Source organism: Labeo rohita, chromosome 22 (genome assembly GCF_022985175.1).
Source record: "Labeo rohita strain BAU-BD-2019 chromosome 22, IGBB_LRoh.1.0, whole genome shotgun sequence".
Taxonomy (NCBI): domain Eukaryota; kingdom Metazoa; phylum Chordata; class Actinopteri; order Cypriniformes; family Cyprinidae; genus Labeo; species Labeo rohita.
This window is the reverse complement of record NC_066890.1, coordinates 38425282-38441927: the sequence shown is the minus strand read 5'-3', so window position 1 is coordinate 38441927 and position 16646 is coordinate 38425282. Positions and strand designations below refer to the sequence as shown.

Below are 16646 nucleotides of genomic sequence, written 5' to 3'. Positions count from 1 at the left end.
GATCTGATGCCGGATCCCTGTCAGAAAATATCTTATTTTATTTTGTCTGGTGTTCAAAACTAGCAAAACCTCTGAAAAGAAAGATTTGTCTGGTACCCAAAACTTTATTAACCCTCTTCTATCAGCCTGAAAGTTTGACTGAGAAAGACAGGTAAGAGCTGAAACAGGAGACAGAGTGATGACAATACAAAGACCAGAGTTTATTGAACAATCATAGTTGTGTATGTTTCAATGCTCAGACTTTATTATAATGCCAGTGTCTAAAAGCTCAGACTTAGTCTGGCCAGTACAAATCCAACAAGTGCTATTATACCAAAAACAATAAGAGCACTGCTTTGCAACATTGTCCTGCAACGTTAAAAACCTCTCTTATCTCTTACAATAGCAAGCATTGCGAGAGAAAGGTAATAACTAAAAGAGTAAAAAATATTAAAATATAGAATTGCAAAATAATAATGTTAATAAAATGATTAATAGGAAAAAATATTCATCTGAAATAATCAACAATCAGTTCATTAATAATCTTTGATAAATAAATTAGCAATTGAATTGTTTGATGTGGTCTTACAGGTCAGAACTCGAACTACTTGCTGTAATTTCAGACATGCATTTCTTTTTATGACTGGTTAGAGAAGAAAAATGAGTGAAACTTTTCCCACATGGTGGGCAGTGATATGGCTTCTCCCCAGTATGGATCCTCTCATGTATTCTTAGATATTCAGACCGTTTGAAGCTCTTGTCACAGTGTGAACACTTGTAAGGTGTTTCTCTAGTGTGAACTGACTGGTGCACTTTCAGTGCACCATCTGTAAAAAAAGTCTTCCCACACTCAGAGCAAACATGATCCTTCACACCACTGTGTCTTTTCTGATGTATTTTTAAAGTACCCATCTGTCTAAAACCCTTTCCACACAAAGAACATACATAAGGCCTCTCCTTAGTATGAACTCTCAAGTGATCCTTCAGGAAATCTGCCCTAAAGAACTTTTTACCGCATTGATCACAGCTAAATACTCTTTCTCTAGAATGAGTAAGCAGATGTACTTTAAAAACGCCCGACTTTCTGAAACTCTTTCCACATTGATCACACTTGTGCAGATTCTCTCCAGTGTGGATTTTCATGTGATCATTAAGGGCTCCTTTTCGTGCATAACTCTTCCCACACTGAGCACAAGTGTGTGGTTTCTCTCCAGTGTGAATTGTCATGTGTTCGTTAAGGTTTGTTTTATGTGCAAAACACTTCCCACACTGATCACATGCATACGGCTTCTCCCCAGTGTGGATTTTCAAGTGTTCATTGAGGTTACCTTTGTGTGTGAATCTCTTCTCACATTGATCGCATGCAAATGGTCTCTCCCCAGTGTGGACTTTCATGTGTTCATTAAGGTTTCCTTTTTGTGAAAAACTCTTCCCACATTGATCACACGTGTGCAGCTTCTCTGCAGCTTTCTTGTGATCATTAAAAGGCACGTTTTGTGTGAAACTCTTTAAACACTGATCATATGTGTACAGCTTCACTCCAGTGTGGACTTTCAAGTGTTCATTAAGATTTCCTTTTTGTGTGAAACTCTTCCCGCACTGATCACAAGTGTATGGCTTCTCTGCAGTGTGGATTTTCATGTGTACGTTAAGGTTTCCTTTTTGTGCAAAGCTCTTCCCACATTGATCACATTTGTGCGGCTTCTCTCCTGTGTGGGTCCTCATATGTTCATCAAGGTTTCCTTTATATGGGAAACTCTTCCCACATTCATCACATTTGTATGGCCTTTCCAGAGTGTGGATTTTCTTATGTTCCTCAAGGTTTCGTTTTTGTGGGTAACTCTTCCCACACTGGTCACATGTTTGTGGTTTCTCTGCAGTGTGAATTTTCATGTGTTCAGTGAGGTTTCCTTTTATTGTGAAAATCTTCTCACACTCATCACATGCATATGGCTTCCCTCCACGGTGAAATTTTATGTGAAGGTCAAGATTTTGCTTGCATGAGAAACTCTTTCCACACTGAGGGCAAGTGAAACATATATTGTCGTTTTTCAATGAGGGACTCCATGATGTATCTTCAGTTTTGACCTGATTATCCCCCGCTTCAATGAGCTCTTCAATCTCCTTGTTCTCTTCAATCAGGTCTAAAATGAAAGTAAACAAAGTTCAAACTTTTTGAAAGGTTATAAAAAAAAAAATTAAATAAATTAAATGAAATAATCAAAGAAAGAACTGTGAAAAAGGGAAAAAACTTGAATTTTAGAAATATGAACATTATAATGCATTCATTTGAATTATTTTTTATTATTTTTAAATATTGCAGGCACGAATAGAACTTTTTTTTGAGAACTACTAAAAGAGTAAAATAAGTCAAACAGCTGTAAATAAATATAAAACAAAACAACACAGATATTTTATCATTTAAATGGAAAGTTTGATTTTATTTGAAATGTTGAACAAAAATTTCAATCAGTCATTGACTTTGCAGATTAAAAAAGCTTTTCAAAAGAGTAAAATGGTAAGATTATAATAATATTTTATAATTTAAATGGTCAAGGTTATTTCATTGAATTAATTTCATCACATTTATCTTTGCAAACGTCATTTTCAAAAAAAAAAGCTTTTTATGATTTTTAAACAATCTGAGAATTTTACAAGATATCAGAATTAGAGATTAAAGACTAATATTTCAAAACTGCATTTAACTTTTTTGTTTTTTTTTGTTTTTTCAGAACAACAGTTAAAGACATCAACTGCTCATATTATTTTATTACATTTTTGGAGGGGCTTTGCAGCTTTTAGTATTATAACCTTATTAAAGAATTAAGAACAAACACCAACCTATTTGTTGTTCAATATCTTCCTGTTTTATTCCGCAGGGCTCTGGGTCATTCATGATTTCAATTTTCTTTCACAAACTTTATCTTCTTCACATTTTAGGCTAATAGGAACATTCCAGCATTTATTGGTGAACCGCTGTGAACTGTAGATGAACTGCAGTGTGGTGGGAGCAACAGAACTGCCGAAATCAAAAATAAATCAGCTATCAAATCAATGCTTTTATCAAAAAATTGAGTGTTACAATTAAGCTTATTCATGGCAAAATAGATAATGTTAAAAATAATTAACCCACAGGCAAGTAAATAATAATAAAAAATAAAATAATAATAATAATAAATACGTAAAATAAGTGAATTTGTTTAAAAACAAATCAAGTTCGACTCCCTTTAATTGCCCTCACAGATCATACTTTGATTTTTGATCGAGTGGCATTCAAAAAACAATAGCATTACTGTTCCAAATAATCAAAATAATAAACATACGAACATAAAAACACAAAATCATACATCTTAAATGTATTTCGCATTAGTTCCTCATATTGTTGTCTGCTAGGCTGAATGTTTATTTCAGACAGCAGACGCCAGAAAAGACGCAAAAATAGCGCTGTACCACATAAAAAGACACAGAATGACTCCGTAAAATGTTGCATTAACAGACTGTTTTTATAATTGTACAGTAATATGAAGCACCGCGTATTGACCGTCTTACCTCAGGACACCCAACGCTGACTGATGACGCTAGTGGTGACGTCGTCTTTTTGTTTTACGTCGGATCATAGACACATGAGTGCAATACCGCCACCTATTTGCTGAATGGACCATTGACACTACGTGTGTGACACGTGGATGTTGTTTTCATCCTGATTTATATGGGAGAGTCCAATATATATCTCCCATTTATGTGGGAGAGTCATTTTATTGCTCAACACCTTATTGTGACACGTTCCATATGTAATTGCAGTTGCTTATTAGAATGTTTTAGATCAGTGATATTATACTAGCCTATATAAACTACATGAACCAATGACTATGGTAATTTAGCAAAGAACCAACTATTAAAGTACATATGCATTGCAACATTTAATTAAACATAAATTATATATATATATATATATATATATATTGTTGAGAGCAACAATAATTGTAGCAACATCTCATGGCTATGAACAAGTAACATGAATACAATAGTTTAGTTTTAAGCCTTTATTATAGTTTTTAAATAATAATAATAAATAAATATTTTCAGTCTGTGAGCAACTCTCCAGTTCTGACATGAAGTTTGTTACCAAATATGCACCTCGGGTGATGTTCCTCAACCACTAAATCTAGCTTTTATCTTTTATAGAAAATAAATTTGTTTCTATGATTATCAGAGAGTAGTGTAGAACAGAGAGTCTGTGATTATCACAATAAACGTACTATAAATATATTTCAAAGAGGGTAGTCTATGCAGTCATCTTTGATTTCTTCTAACTCTGGAGGTTCATATTTATTCCTAAATGTGAACTACAACATTGTGCTTGTGAATGTTAATTATTTTTTAATGTGCTACTTTTTTAATATATTTGTGGCAGTTTCTCAGAATCATTCATTGTCCATAACAGTAATCATTACATGTAACCTTTTAAACCATAATTTCTAATATATTCTTGATTTTACGTTTATTGATATAAAATGTTTGTCATCATCCTCTGGAAGGTTCATCAATCTACTGTGTCTATTAGGCCAATGGTAAAAGACGATCCACAGTTTACTGGCTCCCACTCCACAAATGCAGCGAAGCTCCCCCGAGGACCTTCTCTTGACAGCTTGGCCTTAGTCGCGTTGTTCAGTCTGACAGTAAAGTACAGAAACAATAAATGAACAGAACAGGGAGTATGAATACAAAAGCAAGCAAGGGATTAATGACTTAAAATATATTCTCAATGCTGTGCATTATTTGTTTATGAACAAATGAGAATCAGTCACAGCATCTTCCGGGCTATAAGTGAAACGCAGCGTTCTGAGGCTCACATTTCCATCCAGCTCAGTTACGGTCAAAACGGGATGATAGAGTTGGTTGTTTAGACTTTTCATTTAAATATTAGATTTTTACTAACACGTTTGTTAAACGAGTTTAAATGTAGGAAATATTACATGTTAAAGACTCTATAAAATGTGCTGTATTAAGAATACTCATCAAAAATAAAGGCCCACAGAGGTTGTGTCATGTAGCCTGTTTTATAAAGACTGAGAGAGAAAAGTTAATGTGTAAGTACTAGATCATGTATGAGGGGGGAGGAAAGTCAGATTAAACAATAACTATCATAACAGTCCAAAAGGGTTTTGTTTTCTTCTATGTAACCTAGTTTTCCCTGTGTTCTGATTAGTTCATTCTGTTGTCTCAGTTATCCTCATTTGTGTCTGTTACTTAAGTCCTCAGTTCTCCCTGTGTTTTTCCATTCTCGTCTATGGTAAAGAGTGTTTTTGTCTGTCTCATATGTTTCATTGAGTTTATTATTAGGGGCAGCCGTGGCCTAACTGGTAGGGGTTCGAGTCCCAGGTCCAGCAGGGAAAACAGCACTCTCTCCATCCTCAATACCACAAGGTGAGTCCCTTGAGCAAGGCACCGAACCCCCAATTGCTCCCCGGGCGCCGCAGCAATAGCAAAGTGGCTGCCCACTGCTCCGGGTGTGTGTTCACTACTGTGTGTGTGCACTTGGACGGGTTAAATGCAGAGCACAAATTCTGAGTATGCATCACCATTCTTGGCCACACATCACTTCCTTTCCTTTCTTTATTAAAGATACTTTGTTTGAATCAGTACTCTGATTCTCCTGCCTGTTCCTGGTCTGCTCACAGGTGCCACAGGATACCACCCACCTCCCCTTTAAGTCTGTGGCAAAACCTTTTACAGTGCTTAAGTGCTTCTGTTTAAAAGTCATCTCCAACGACTACCACTGAAAGACAGCAGAGCCTCAGCGCACACTTTTATGAGGTAATCAACAGAAGCAAAGTTCAGTTGGCAACAAGTCAAGGTTTACTTAAGGTATGTCAGTGCCAGCGTTTACTTCTTCCTTCTACGGGGCGTAAGCATTTTCAGAATATTGAAATTAATCAGTTTATATGTTTTCATAAAATCTTACGTTTATGCTCTGTTTCCATGATAAGAAGACTGTGCATTATGAGGGCTTTATTTATCACGGATTGTTCAGGCATCTTCCCAGAATGATTTCAGAGACTGTTTTGATCTACTTGTGCCTGTTGTATGGTAAGTCGAATTTCATTTCATGAATGCGGTTGAAATGTTGAGACACCAATTCTGAATGATTCTGAATCTCGAATCAGTTTTTTTAAGTTAGAAACAATTTGAATAATCCTTCTGTTGCAAAACTGTTGCCTTTGAAAAACCATATATTTGTATAAGACGCCATAAACATATTACTTTCGTTTTCTTGTTTGCTACAACAGCAAAAGCTCCTTATTTTGATTTCACAGCTTTCCAAAAATAAATAAATAACAAAATTTAGGGAAGGGGATCAGCCTTAGAAATTCCATCACATCAGTTTTAAAGAGTAATATATGGTTATAAACGTACATTTTGTTTGTACAAACACACAAATTATTATTATTGTTATTATTATTATTGCGACATTGCAGTCTGTAAAAAGGATGATTTGGCTTAACAAAAAAAATTAAAAAATGCTATAGTGCCATTGCGCTGCGGGCGACCCGAGTTCGAAACCTGGCTCATGGACCATTCCCAAACCCACTCCCTTCTCTCTCCCACTTCGCTTCCTGTCAAACTACACTGTCCTATCTTAATAAAGGCGTAAAAATGCCCCCCGAAAAAATTTGCTAATCTTCTTCAGCTAAGTCAAATTTGCTATGCTTGCTTTGTTTACTGATTTATTTTAAATCTCGGTTTCAGGTGTATTTGGTGTTGAGATACATGGAGTAGAGACAGTGCCAGTGATTCAGGGAGATTCTGTCACTTTAAAGACCAACATTAAAATACAGACAGAAGATCAGATTCTGTGGACATTTGGAAGTATTCATATAGCAGAAATTATTAAAAGGGACCAATTTGTATTTGTCAATAATGATGGGATATTCAAAGAGAAACTACATATAGACAATAAAACTGGATCTCTGACCATCAGCAACATCAGATCTGAACATCGTGGACTTTACCAGCTGTTCAAAAGTCTTACTGAAGAGATTCAATGTTACTTTGTATGGTGAGTCATATCACAAATGTACAATTCTAATCTGAACAGAGTATGTAGAAATGTTTCTGTTATAGAATCAAATTGAAATACACAATACAGCAGCCGAAATGACCAACAAATACTGAAACAATACATGAAATAATAGATAAATGTTACTTTTTCTGATATGTTTTGCAGCTCCCCTTCCCATTCCCAATGTCATCAGAGACTATTCACATTGTTCTTCATCCTCACCTGGATGCTCATCAGTCCCAAAATGTCTCCTGCTGTGTTCAGTGGTGAATGTGAGAAATGTGACTCTTTCCTGGTGCAAAGGAAACAGTTTATTGTCCAGCGTCAGTGTATCCAAACTCAATACCAGTCCTTCTCTACCTCTGGAGATTGAGTGTCTGGATGATTCATACAGCTGTGTTGTGGCTTATTCATTCACCAACCGGACTAAACACCTCAGCATCACTGAACACTGTATGACATGTTCAGGTTTGTTCCTTTTGTAGCATCTCTTTGCCTGATAAATACTAAGTGTATCTACACTAATGATGCTTTTGCTTTATCCATTGCAGAACTTCGCCAACATTCACTTGTAATACTAGTGACATCATCTGTATTTCTGCTGTTAGCTTTCATAGTTGTAGTTGTGCTGATGGTCTGTCGCCGTTTAAAGTCTAATCGACAAAAAAAAAGGTGCAAGTATTACTTACAGCTCATAAAAATAATCTTGCAAAAATATGCTCAAATGTGCTTGTTACGAAGTTGCTGCGTGCTGGACGGAACGAAACGAGAGACGAGATAACAAGCAACAATATTTAATATAATCTTCAGGTAGCACAAGCAGGAACAGGCAGGAATATCCACACACGTAGAAACAATAAACCAACAATAAAGACCGACAAGGAACTAATGACAAAGACAGATTTATAAAGGGTGTGCTAATTACAAAGACAGGTGAACCAGATGACGCTAACAAGGACTAAACCAAATCAGACAGATCGACGGGGGGAGACAATGGGAGAAACCAAGAAAACAAACAGACAGAACTGTAACATTACGCCCCCCTCCGAATAGGCGCGTCCTCGCGTCGTAGAAAACAAAACAATTAGGAGGATTAGGAGGCGAAAAAAAAGAACAGAAAAACCAGAGTCCATGGGGGAGGAGGCTTCGGCGGAGGACGGAACCCCGGAAGGGGGACAAAAACCAGAGTCAACAGAGTCCAAGGGGGCGACGAAGGTGGGAGGAGCCAGGGAGGAAACAGGAGGGACCCGGAGCAGGAGGAACCTAGTATGACCCAGAACGGAGCCATGATGACCCACGGTGGAGCCGATGGAGGGAGGAGCCATGGTGGAAGAAGGGCTGACGACTCCATGGGGCCGACCGACAGAGGCGGAGCAGCTGGCGGAGGAGCCCGAGGCGGAGACGAAGAGCCGAAGATCCTGGGCGACACCGAGGATCCGGAGGGCCAAGGCGAAGCCCTAGGCTCTGGCAACCGAGGCGTAGGCGGAGATCCGGAGGTCCGCGGCGGAGCCGGAGCGACAGAGGATGGAGGCTGTGCCGGAGGGAGGGAGGAGCCCAACAGAGCCGGTGGGATGGAGCGACGAGGCAAAGCCGGAGGAGTGGAGTCCCGAGGCGATGGCGGGACGACGACCGACCAAGGCGGAGCCGGAGGGACGAGGGAGCCCGGTGGAGCTGGTGGACCGACGGGCGACGGTGGAGACGAGGGAGCTGAGAGCCGTGGTGGAGCCGCAGGGTCGGAGGGCCGAGGCGGAGTTCTGGACTCTGAGGCTGGAGGCGGAGCTGAGGGATCCTCCAGCGTTGACACCGATGGAAGCTGGCAGACCCGCGGCGAGCCCACTGCACAGGTGGTGGGCTGAGGGTGAGCAGAGGGGCTGTCAGGGGACAGCGGTGGCCAGACAGACATGGATGTAGACAGAAGAGGGTGGGTGGGTGGGAGGGAATTCCAGGCAGACAGGATGATCATAACAGGTAGATAATTCAGTAAAGAAGTCTATTAAATCCCCAGAGTCTTGCTCAAGCTCACCCCCAGCGGTGGTGCAGTGGGCAGGGCTCTCCATAGCCCTCTCTTGCTCCACGCAGCACTCCACCTTCGCGGAAGTAGTGTCCGGCTCTCGCACCTGGTCAGACGTGTCAGGCTCTGGCTCTGTCGCTCTTGGCTCTGGCTCTTCATCTGCGGTGGGCTCGGGCTCATACTCCGCGTGTCGGGGTGATGGTTGGCTGGGCTCTGGGTCTTGAGTGGGGCTGACGTCCTTCTCGACGATGTCGACAGTCCATGACGATCCACAGGACGCCAGCACCCACTCGATGTAATCGGCGATGCTCTCTCGAGGACCCTCCCCGGACAGCTGCGCCTTGATGGTGGTGTTCAGTCCCACACGATAGAACGTGCACAAGCAGCTGTCCGGGTAGTGTGTGTGTGGCACAAGGTGCACAAAGTCTCTGTTGTGGTCCTCGAGAGAGCGATTCTCCTGCTCCAGGATAATGATCTTAACGGCGGGATCCATGATAATAAATCAGAAACAAAACACCGAGAAAAAGGACGAAAAATAAACGTAGGGGAATAACGCCGGGTAAACTGTAGTCGGTCGGTCTTTCTGTTACGAAGTCGCTGCGTGCTGGACGGAACGAGACGAGAGACGAGATAACAAGCAACAATATTTAATATAATCTTCAGGTAGCACAAGCAGGAACAGGCAGGAATATCCACACACGTAGAAACAATAAACCAACAATAAAGACCGACAAGGAACTAATGACAAAGACAGATTTATAAAGGGTGTGCTAATTACAAAGACAGGTGAACCAGATGACGCTAACAAGGACTAAACCAAATCAGACAGATCGACGGGGGGAGACAATGGGAGAAACCAAGAAAACAAACAGACAGAACTGTAACAGTGCTAGCAATTTGTTATAATCAGATTCAGGTTCATTTAATTTCAGAAATGTGTTACAATCAAACAGCCCAGACTGAGGAAGAGATGGAAAATGCTGATATAAATGTTAGTAAACAGGGAGCTCAGGATATGGTAAGATATGTTTGTTATGCTCAGGATATTATACTGTATATAAATTGTAGGAATCTGAGGTCTTCTGTAAATATGCAGGGGATTGAAATCTTGAAACACTTTTGAATGCGCGCTTGCTTTTTACTTTCACTTTCAAGATTTGTGATCACATGTACTCTGTACTCTACGGAGCAGCAGTACTTACCACACATTTTACAACATTAGATGTTCGTCTATGCCAATCCATTTTTTACCTCCACCCCCCAATTTCTTCGTTTATCACATTGTTTCACTGATATCCTCTGATGCCAATTTGATAGACATCACCCAACCCTATTTAACATTCATCATACACACTTTTAAAGAAAATGCAGTTATACTTACGTGATCATGAGGCTCCAGTGTTCATACGATACTACTGATGCCTTTACAGTTATTTATATATTTTTTTACATATTTCTCCTTTATTCACGTTTTCACCAATGTTCTCTTATGACTTCCAGACGAGTGTCTCTGTTCCCACAAAAGAATGATGGAGAAGATCAGACAAAGCCAAGAGACATAGCTGTCTACCCCATTGCATAAAGTATTAACTGTTGACATTTCTTTGCTTAAGGCCTCACACCGTCCCGAACGACACAGGCCAACACTGACTGAGCATAGCACATCAGTTCTAAGATGTTCCAAGACCAGCAACAAACTTGTCTGTTACTGTTGTCAGTGTCTGTCAGTGCAGTGTGAAATGGCCATTATAAACTATGATGATGACACAAGATGAATCACGCAAAGATGCTTCATTTTAGCGCATCTAAATCAGAAATTTTCACATACGCATATGGTTGGAACTAAATTCAGCTCCTGTTTTACGCAGTGGTGGACAAAGTACACAAATCAAAGACTTGAGTAAAAGTACAGATACGTACAATAAAATATTACTCAAGTAAAAGTACTTTTCCAATTTTACTCGAGTAAAAGTTTTTTCCTAAAACAACCGCTATGGAATTAAGATCTGTTTTTTTTTTTTTTTTTTTTTTTTTGGATATGGACTACTTTGATGAGAGTGATGCAGTAATGTTTACTGTGAAGCTTACACTGCGATGTACCTGATAGATTTTACCATCTAATTTTTTACCAGTAAGAAAAAAAAGTGTTTTAAAGCTTGTAGTTCTGCAACACATCACAGTTATATATGACAATAAGGCCTGAAGTTAGGAAGAACATTTTAAGAAAAATTTTATTATATTTTCATAATGATGTTTTTTCTTCTCAAACCTTGTCTGTGGTGAAAAAACACCACTGACCAAATGCCCCCAGAGGGCATCACTTCCCACTTTAATACTTACTGTAGTTCACCATATGTTCTGGTTGAATAAAAATATTTGGACTTTATATCTAAAAAAAAACAGTTAACATCAGCCTAACGGTATTTAATTGTTCTCAGTATGGTTATGAATAAACATTCATATCTTTCTACTCGGCTAGTTGATCCAAACAATATGAAAATGTATGCTGTTGATGAACAATATAAAAACAGATGTAACATAGGGCTAAATGCACAGAATTTTAATACAACTGCTAACGTTACAGCAGCGGAGAATATAAACGTGCATGAGTTATTTTATTTATTCTATGTTACTTTATTATGACTGTTTTGACCTAAATATGACTTTCAGTTACAACAATTAAACCTAAAATTAGTAACGTACTCTTTGCAGCATCAGTCGTGCGCTCACAAGATTTCTGGTTCTTACTTGTGAATTCAGTTCACTGGAGACTCACTCCAAATGGATCATTTGAATCAAGGAGTTGTCGACTCAAAAACAGCTTGGATCATTCCAAATCATGAACCGTGAATCGTTTGGTGCGATTTGCACCAAAAATTAATTTCTTTTCTTTTTTTTTATTTATTTATTTGTTTTATTAGTTATGTTAGCTTAGGCTATTAGTAAACATCCATGAGCAGCTTTACCTTCCAGTGTTTCTTAACCTTGTTTGTACCTGCCCAGGTGAGACAGCTGATTCATTTTAATAGCAGCTTAATGTCATCTCTAGACTATTGAACTTAATGGTTTGTTTAGTTTAAATTGTACTTTATTTTTATTTTATTTATTTCGACATAACAAAAATTATTGCCAAGCAAAAATGATTTGTATTTTAGATAGAACAGTGTAGTTTTTATCATATAACCTAATTACAAAAAACTAGTTAATGCAAATGCAAGGGTGTTTCTAATACAGCATCTATGGGAGTGACAGTAAATTTGACGTCTTTCTCTCCTCTGATTGCTGTTATCTGTCTCAAAACACTATCGCAGAGTTTTGCTATTTGAGCAACTCGGAATACAAACAAATACAGTCAAACCAAACTATTCAGACACCAGATATGCCCAGGTTTCAGTATTGCATCTTTAATGTTTCCATGTTGAAGTTAGTTTATGGATACCAGAGGGCACTTCTGAGAAATTGAAGGACCTTATGACCTTAAGATGTATTAATTCAGATCAGTGATTGTTTCATGATGTGATATTATACTGATTGGCTGCCACCTTTTTAGCTTCTCTAGTTTGTTCATTTGTATTTTTCTGTACATGTTGATTATGTATTTGCTGAAAATTAAACTTTTTATCTGATTATATGTGTCTCTTTATGCCACAGTAATGTCCTTACAGAGATGACTGACTAAATGAACATTGTGTGTAGATTGATAATAATTTTTTTTTTTTTTTAACTCATATGATGGCACTGTTGTCTCTGCACTAATTTGACAGTGTGGTTATAAGCTTGTTGGTTTCACAGGATGTATTTGAGAGATGAAGTATTAAGTGTTGGGGAGTATTAAAATACTTTACACATAATAATAAGAGAAAATATAGCTGCAAGCAGCAATTACGGGGCCAAGCACTAGATAACGAAGGCAGCAAGCATCAGAGCACTTGAAGCAATTACTAATTGAAGCCATTTTAAGACAATTTTAGTCAAAATGGGTGAAAAATCATAAAAACGGCCACTAGGAATATGATTTAATGGGTTATGACTTTTGGCCAACAGGTGGTGCTGTTATCAAATCGATGTGGTGTGTTCAATGTGAAGTGATAATGCCACACACAAAGTTTGGTGTCATTATGTCAAAGCTTTCCAAGGATACAGCCTCAGAATCATTTTAGCATCACGCCTCAAATTTGTAGTGGCGTATGAAAACGGTTTATCTACACGAAATCTATAACTTTTTGTCAGCACAGTCTGAAGATGATTTGAGTCAAATTTGGTTAAATTCAGACCAACAGTCTAGGAGGAGTTCGAAAAAGTTTTGAACATTAATCAAAATAGCGGACAGTTTGGCCAACTATGGTATAATTGGTATGTATGTTGCATGACACAAGGAATGTTTTGAGAGCAGTTTCATTACAAAAGGCTAATGTAAACAAAGGTTATTAGCATTTTATTTTTGCATTTCTTAATAACTTTTGGCCACAGGGTGGCACTGCCCCCAAACCTTTTGAGTACCGTCAGGGCAAGGTGCCAAAGACACAAAGGCAATGCGTTCATAAAAAAAAAAAAAAATTTTGACAAAATTCAAAATGGCTGACATGGGAAAATTGGGTACGGTTTGACTTGGCACGATACACCGAATCTAAAGAGTTTTGTGATTTTTGGTCAAAGCATTGATAAGTTATAAGCAAAAATAACCATTTTTCGTATCTCCTAACCACTAGGTGGAACTGCGCCGAAACACTGCAGGTAGCCTCAGGTCATGCTTGTTAAAATACACACCACGTTTGATTTCAATACACCAAACCATTGCAGAGATATAGCCTCACATTCAGTTTTGCGCATTTTTCCCAGATTTTGTTAATTCGCTTTTTCGAGAACAGTTTGACTAATCAACTTTAATTCCATAACTTTTTGCCAGCATGGCCTGAAGATGGTCTGTGCCAATTTTGGTGAAAATCAGACAAACTGTCTAGAATGAGTTTGAAAAAGTAGGTTTTACAAACAATTAAAAATTGCGAAAACTTTACGGTTTTTGAATTTGGACTTTATTAGACTCGGCATGAACCAAGGATTCAGAAGAAAAAAGCTTCTTTCTGAGCCTTACGGTTCAAAAGTTATTAGCATAAAGTGAAATTTTGGACAAGTGGTGGCACTAGAAAATTTGAGTTAGAGACTCCAAATTTGCTATGGTTAATGTTGAGACTGTCCTCTATCAGTGTGACAAATGTCACAACCTCCCCACAAGCGGTTCTATGGGCTGCCATAGACCTCTAGAAAGGAAGAAGAAGAAGAAGAAGAAGAAGAAGAAGAAGAAGAAGAGAAAGAAGAAGAACACCAATGGATACAATAGGTGCCTTCGCACCTTCTGTAATAAATTAAATGAAATCAAAAGTCAAAAATGATCATGCTGTTCATTTTCCCATTCTCAGAACAGTTTGGGAAACAGCAATCTATGATCAGTCTATTATCAATATTTTGTAACACAGAGCAGAATGAACATAAGGCTCTTCATATGACTTCTGTGATTTCTTACAGTTTGATTCTCTCAAGTCTGCAATGCATTTGATGCATCCTCAATATCAACATAATTTAATGTTTCCTCAGTACTTGCATTCTGAAGTATTGGAATTGAACTATGGCAGCTGATAATGACGTAAAACGAAAACACAAGGACGCAAGACAGCGTAAGAACTTATGTTGAGAAACAATGTTTGTCTTTTTGGCTTTCCATATGCTGATATTATTTTAATATTAATTCATATTAAGCAGTCTTGCATGTTAAATGTTCATGATTGCTGATGTGCTCAGATTATTTTATTAATTTAGCAATAAATTAAAACTATTTATTGTATTGTACTGATTGTTGACGTCCTTTTATCCAAAGCTTAGAACCCAGTATAGGTTCGCGAGAGTGCAGGATGATTACAAATGTACAGCAGGGTAGGCTAAATAATATTGGAGAATAGAAGCTAGGAGGACGTTAGCTAAAAGTTTAGAATGTTCCTAAAAAGAATGTTATTTCCATAAAGAAAACTTAAAGAAAGAAACATAAAGAAACAAACCTTTAAAATACATGAACTAAGAGTTTTTCTTTTCACCATTATACATGCCAAAGATGCAAAATACTGCTATTAGACAGGTTAAACAGTTCTTTCAGGATTGCCACTGCAGCATTAATTTTTTTTTTTAATTCATTGGCATGCTTATCACAAATATTGGTATTTGTTTCACTTTGAATTGTTTTTTTATCAACAGAATAAACAAGAAATGTTTCACAACTTAAATTATTTTAGGGGACCATCTCTCCATGTGGTTTTGTTCTTGATGGGTGTATGTATTATTGAACACATGCATGCAGAATGCATGTGTTTCTTTGTGTGTTTGAGTTTCCGTTTGGCCACAGCTAGTGAGTGTAAAGGCTTTTTATGTTCATGGGAAACCCCCAGAGCTTCACACTTAGCAATAAATATAGGAACGTTTCATGGAATTAAGCTAAAAAAGCTTAGTGCTCATATTTCATGCAGTGTTAATACACTCTAAAAAATGTTGGGTTAAAAACAAACCAGCGCTGGGTAAAATATGGACAAACCCAGCAACTGGGTTGTTTTTAACCCATCATTTTTTAGAGTGTAGATAAACTTTTAGACTTCAAGGTCATTTAGACTCATTTTCTTTTCAAAAAGTGGTTGTTGTTATACAAAAGCAGATTAAAATTCAGAGCGGTATGTGCTGCCACTCATCATGAAGTTGCATGAAAACAGTAGTTTTCAAAGCACTGTGACGTATCAGAGATCTATCATTTGAAGAATATGTGCCTAGACTGCTAATATAATATAAAAATATCATTAATGCTTTGTGGCTGGGTTATATCTGTTGAAGTCAACATTTAAATATAAATCATTGATTTTTCCTTATGAAGTTCTTTTATTCAAAGCACTAATAACAGTATTGAATACAACTGAAGCATACGTACACTGAATTGAATGAATGGGCCCTTTAAAAAATGTTTAACTCAGCAGCCCTTAACATGATGACTAACAGTGTGAGCACTGATATGTTCTTTAACAAATATGACAAAAAGGACATTAATTAAAACTAAGTTACTTGCAAAGTAATGGCTAATTAAAGAACAGCTAGATTGCTTTTAAGATATATTTAAAAAAAAAAAAAAAAAAACAGGAAATTGAAAGGGAGGGAGGGTGTGTTCAGGGTCAGACCCATCTTCACATTGCTGGTTTATCCCTCACTTGTAAATACTTTTAATTCTTCTGGTGTGGATCATCACTGAATTGCACCATTTGGCAATTATAAATATTGAGCCTTTGATAAATGGAAAATGATTAACACAGCAACTTTATTTGGTCTATTAGTCCTGAGTGGTAAGTGTTATATATCTTTTTTTATTAAATTTAATTTTCTATCATGTATTTGAACATTAAGTATGGTCTTGTTTGACTTGTTACGATGATTTTAGATCTTCCTCACTTGCATCTTGTTTGATTTGAATCACTGAGACTGTCTGTTTTCTCCAGGTGTGTTTGGTGCTGATACAAATGGCGTGAAGTCAGTGTCAGTGATGGAGGGAGATTCTGTCACTCTACACAC

At 37.7% G+C, this 16646-nt stretch overlaps 2 protein-coding genes across 6 annotated transcripts; one reads left to right on the top strand and one right to left on the bottom strand.

Moving 5' to 3' along the window:
- Window positions 1-2: 2 nt before the first annotated feature.
- LOC127153922 (gastrula zinc finger protein XlCGF57.1-like) lies at window positions 3-3564 on the bottom strand. Its single transcript, XM_051095215.1, has 3 exons — window positions 3529-3564; window positions 2821-2998; window positions 3-2123 (listed from the first exon to the last, which is right to left on the bottom strand). The coding sequence occupies exons 2-3, from the start codon at window positions 2873-2875 to the stop codon at window positions 565-567; spliced, it is 1614 nt and encodes a 537-aa protein (XP_050951172.1). The 5' UTR covers window positions 2876-2998; window positions 3529-3564; the 3' UTR covers window positions 3-564.
- Window positions 3565-5857: 2293 nt separating this feature from the next.
- On the top strand, window positions 5858-12628 carry LOC127153930 (uncharacterized). Of its 5 annotated transcripts, none has more exons than XR_007825381.1 (5): window positions 5858-5887; window positions 5973-6069; window positions 6730-7039; window positions 7208-7510; window positions 7594-8958. XR_007825381.1 is itself a non-coding variant. In XM_051095247.1 (4 exons), the coding sequence occupies exon 4, from the start codon at window positions 8311-8313 to the stop codon at window positions 8896-8898; it is 588 nt and encodes a 195-aa protein (XP_050951204.1). In that variant the 5' UTR covers window positions 5865-6069; window positions 6730-7039; window positions 7208-7510; window positions 7594-8310; the 3' UTR covers window positions 8899-8958. The 5 variants fall into 5 exon arrangements, 1 of the variants encoding a protein (XP_050951204.1); XR_007825379.1 differs by adding an exon at window positions 10554-12628 and having other exon boundaries at window positions 5865-6069; window positions 7594-7714; XR_007825380.1 differs by lacking the exon at window positions 7594-8958 and adding an exon at window positions 10554-12628 and having other exon boundaries at window positions 5865-6069.
- The last annotated feature ends 4018 nt before the right edge of the window (window positions 12629-16646 follow it).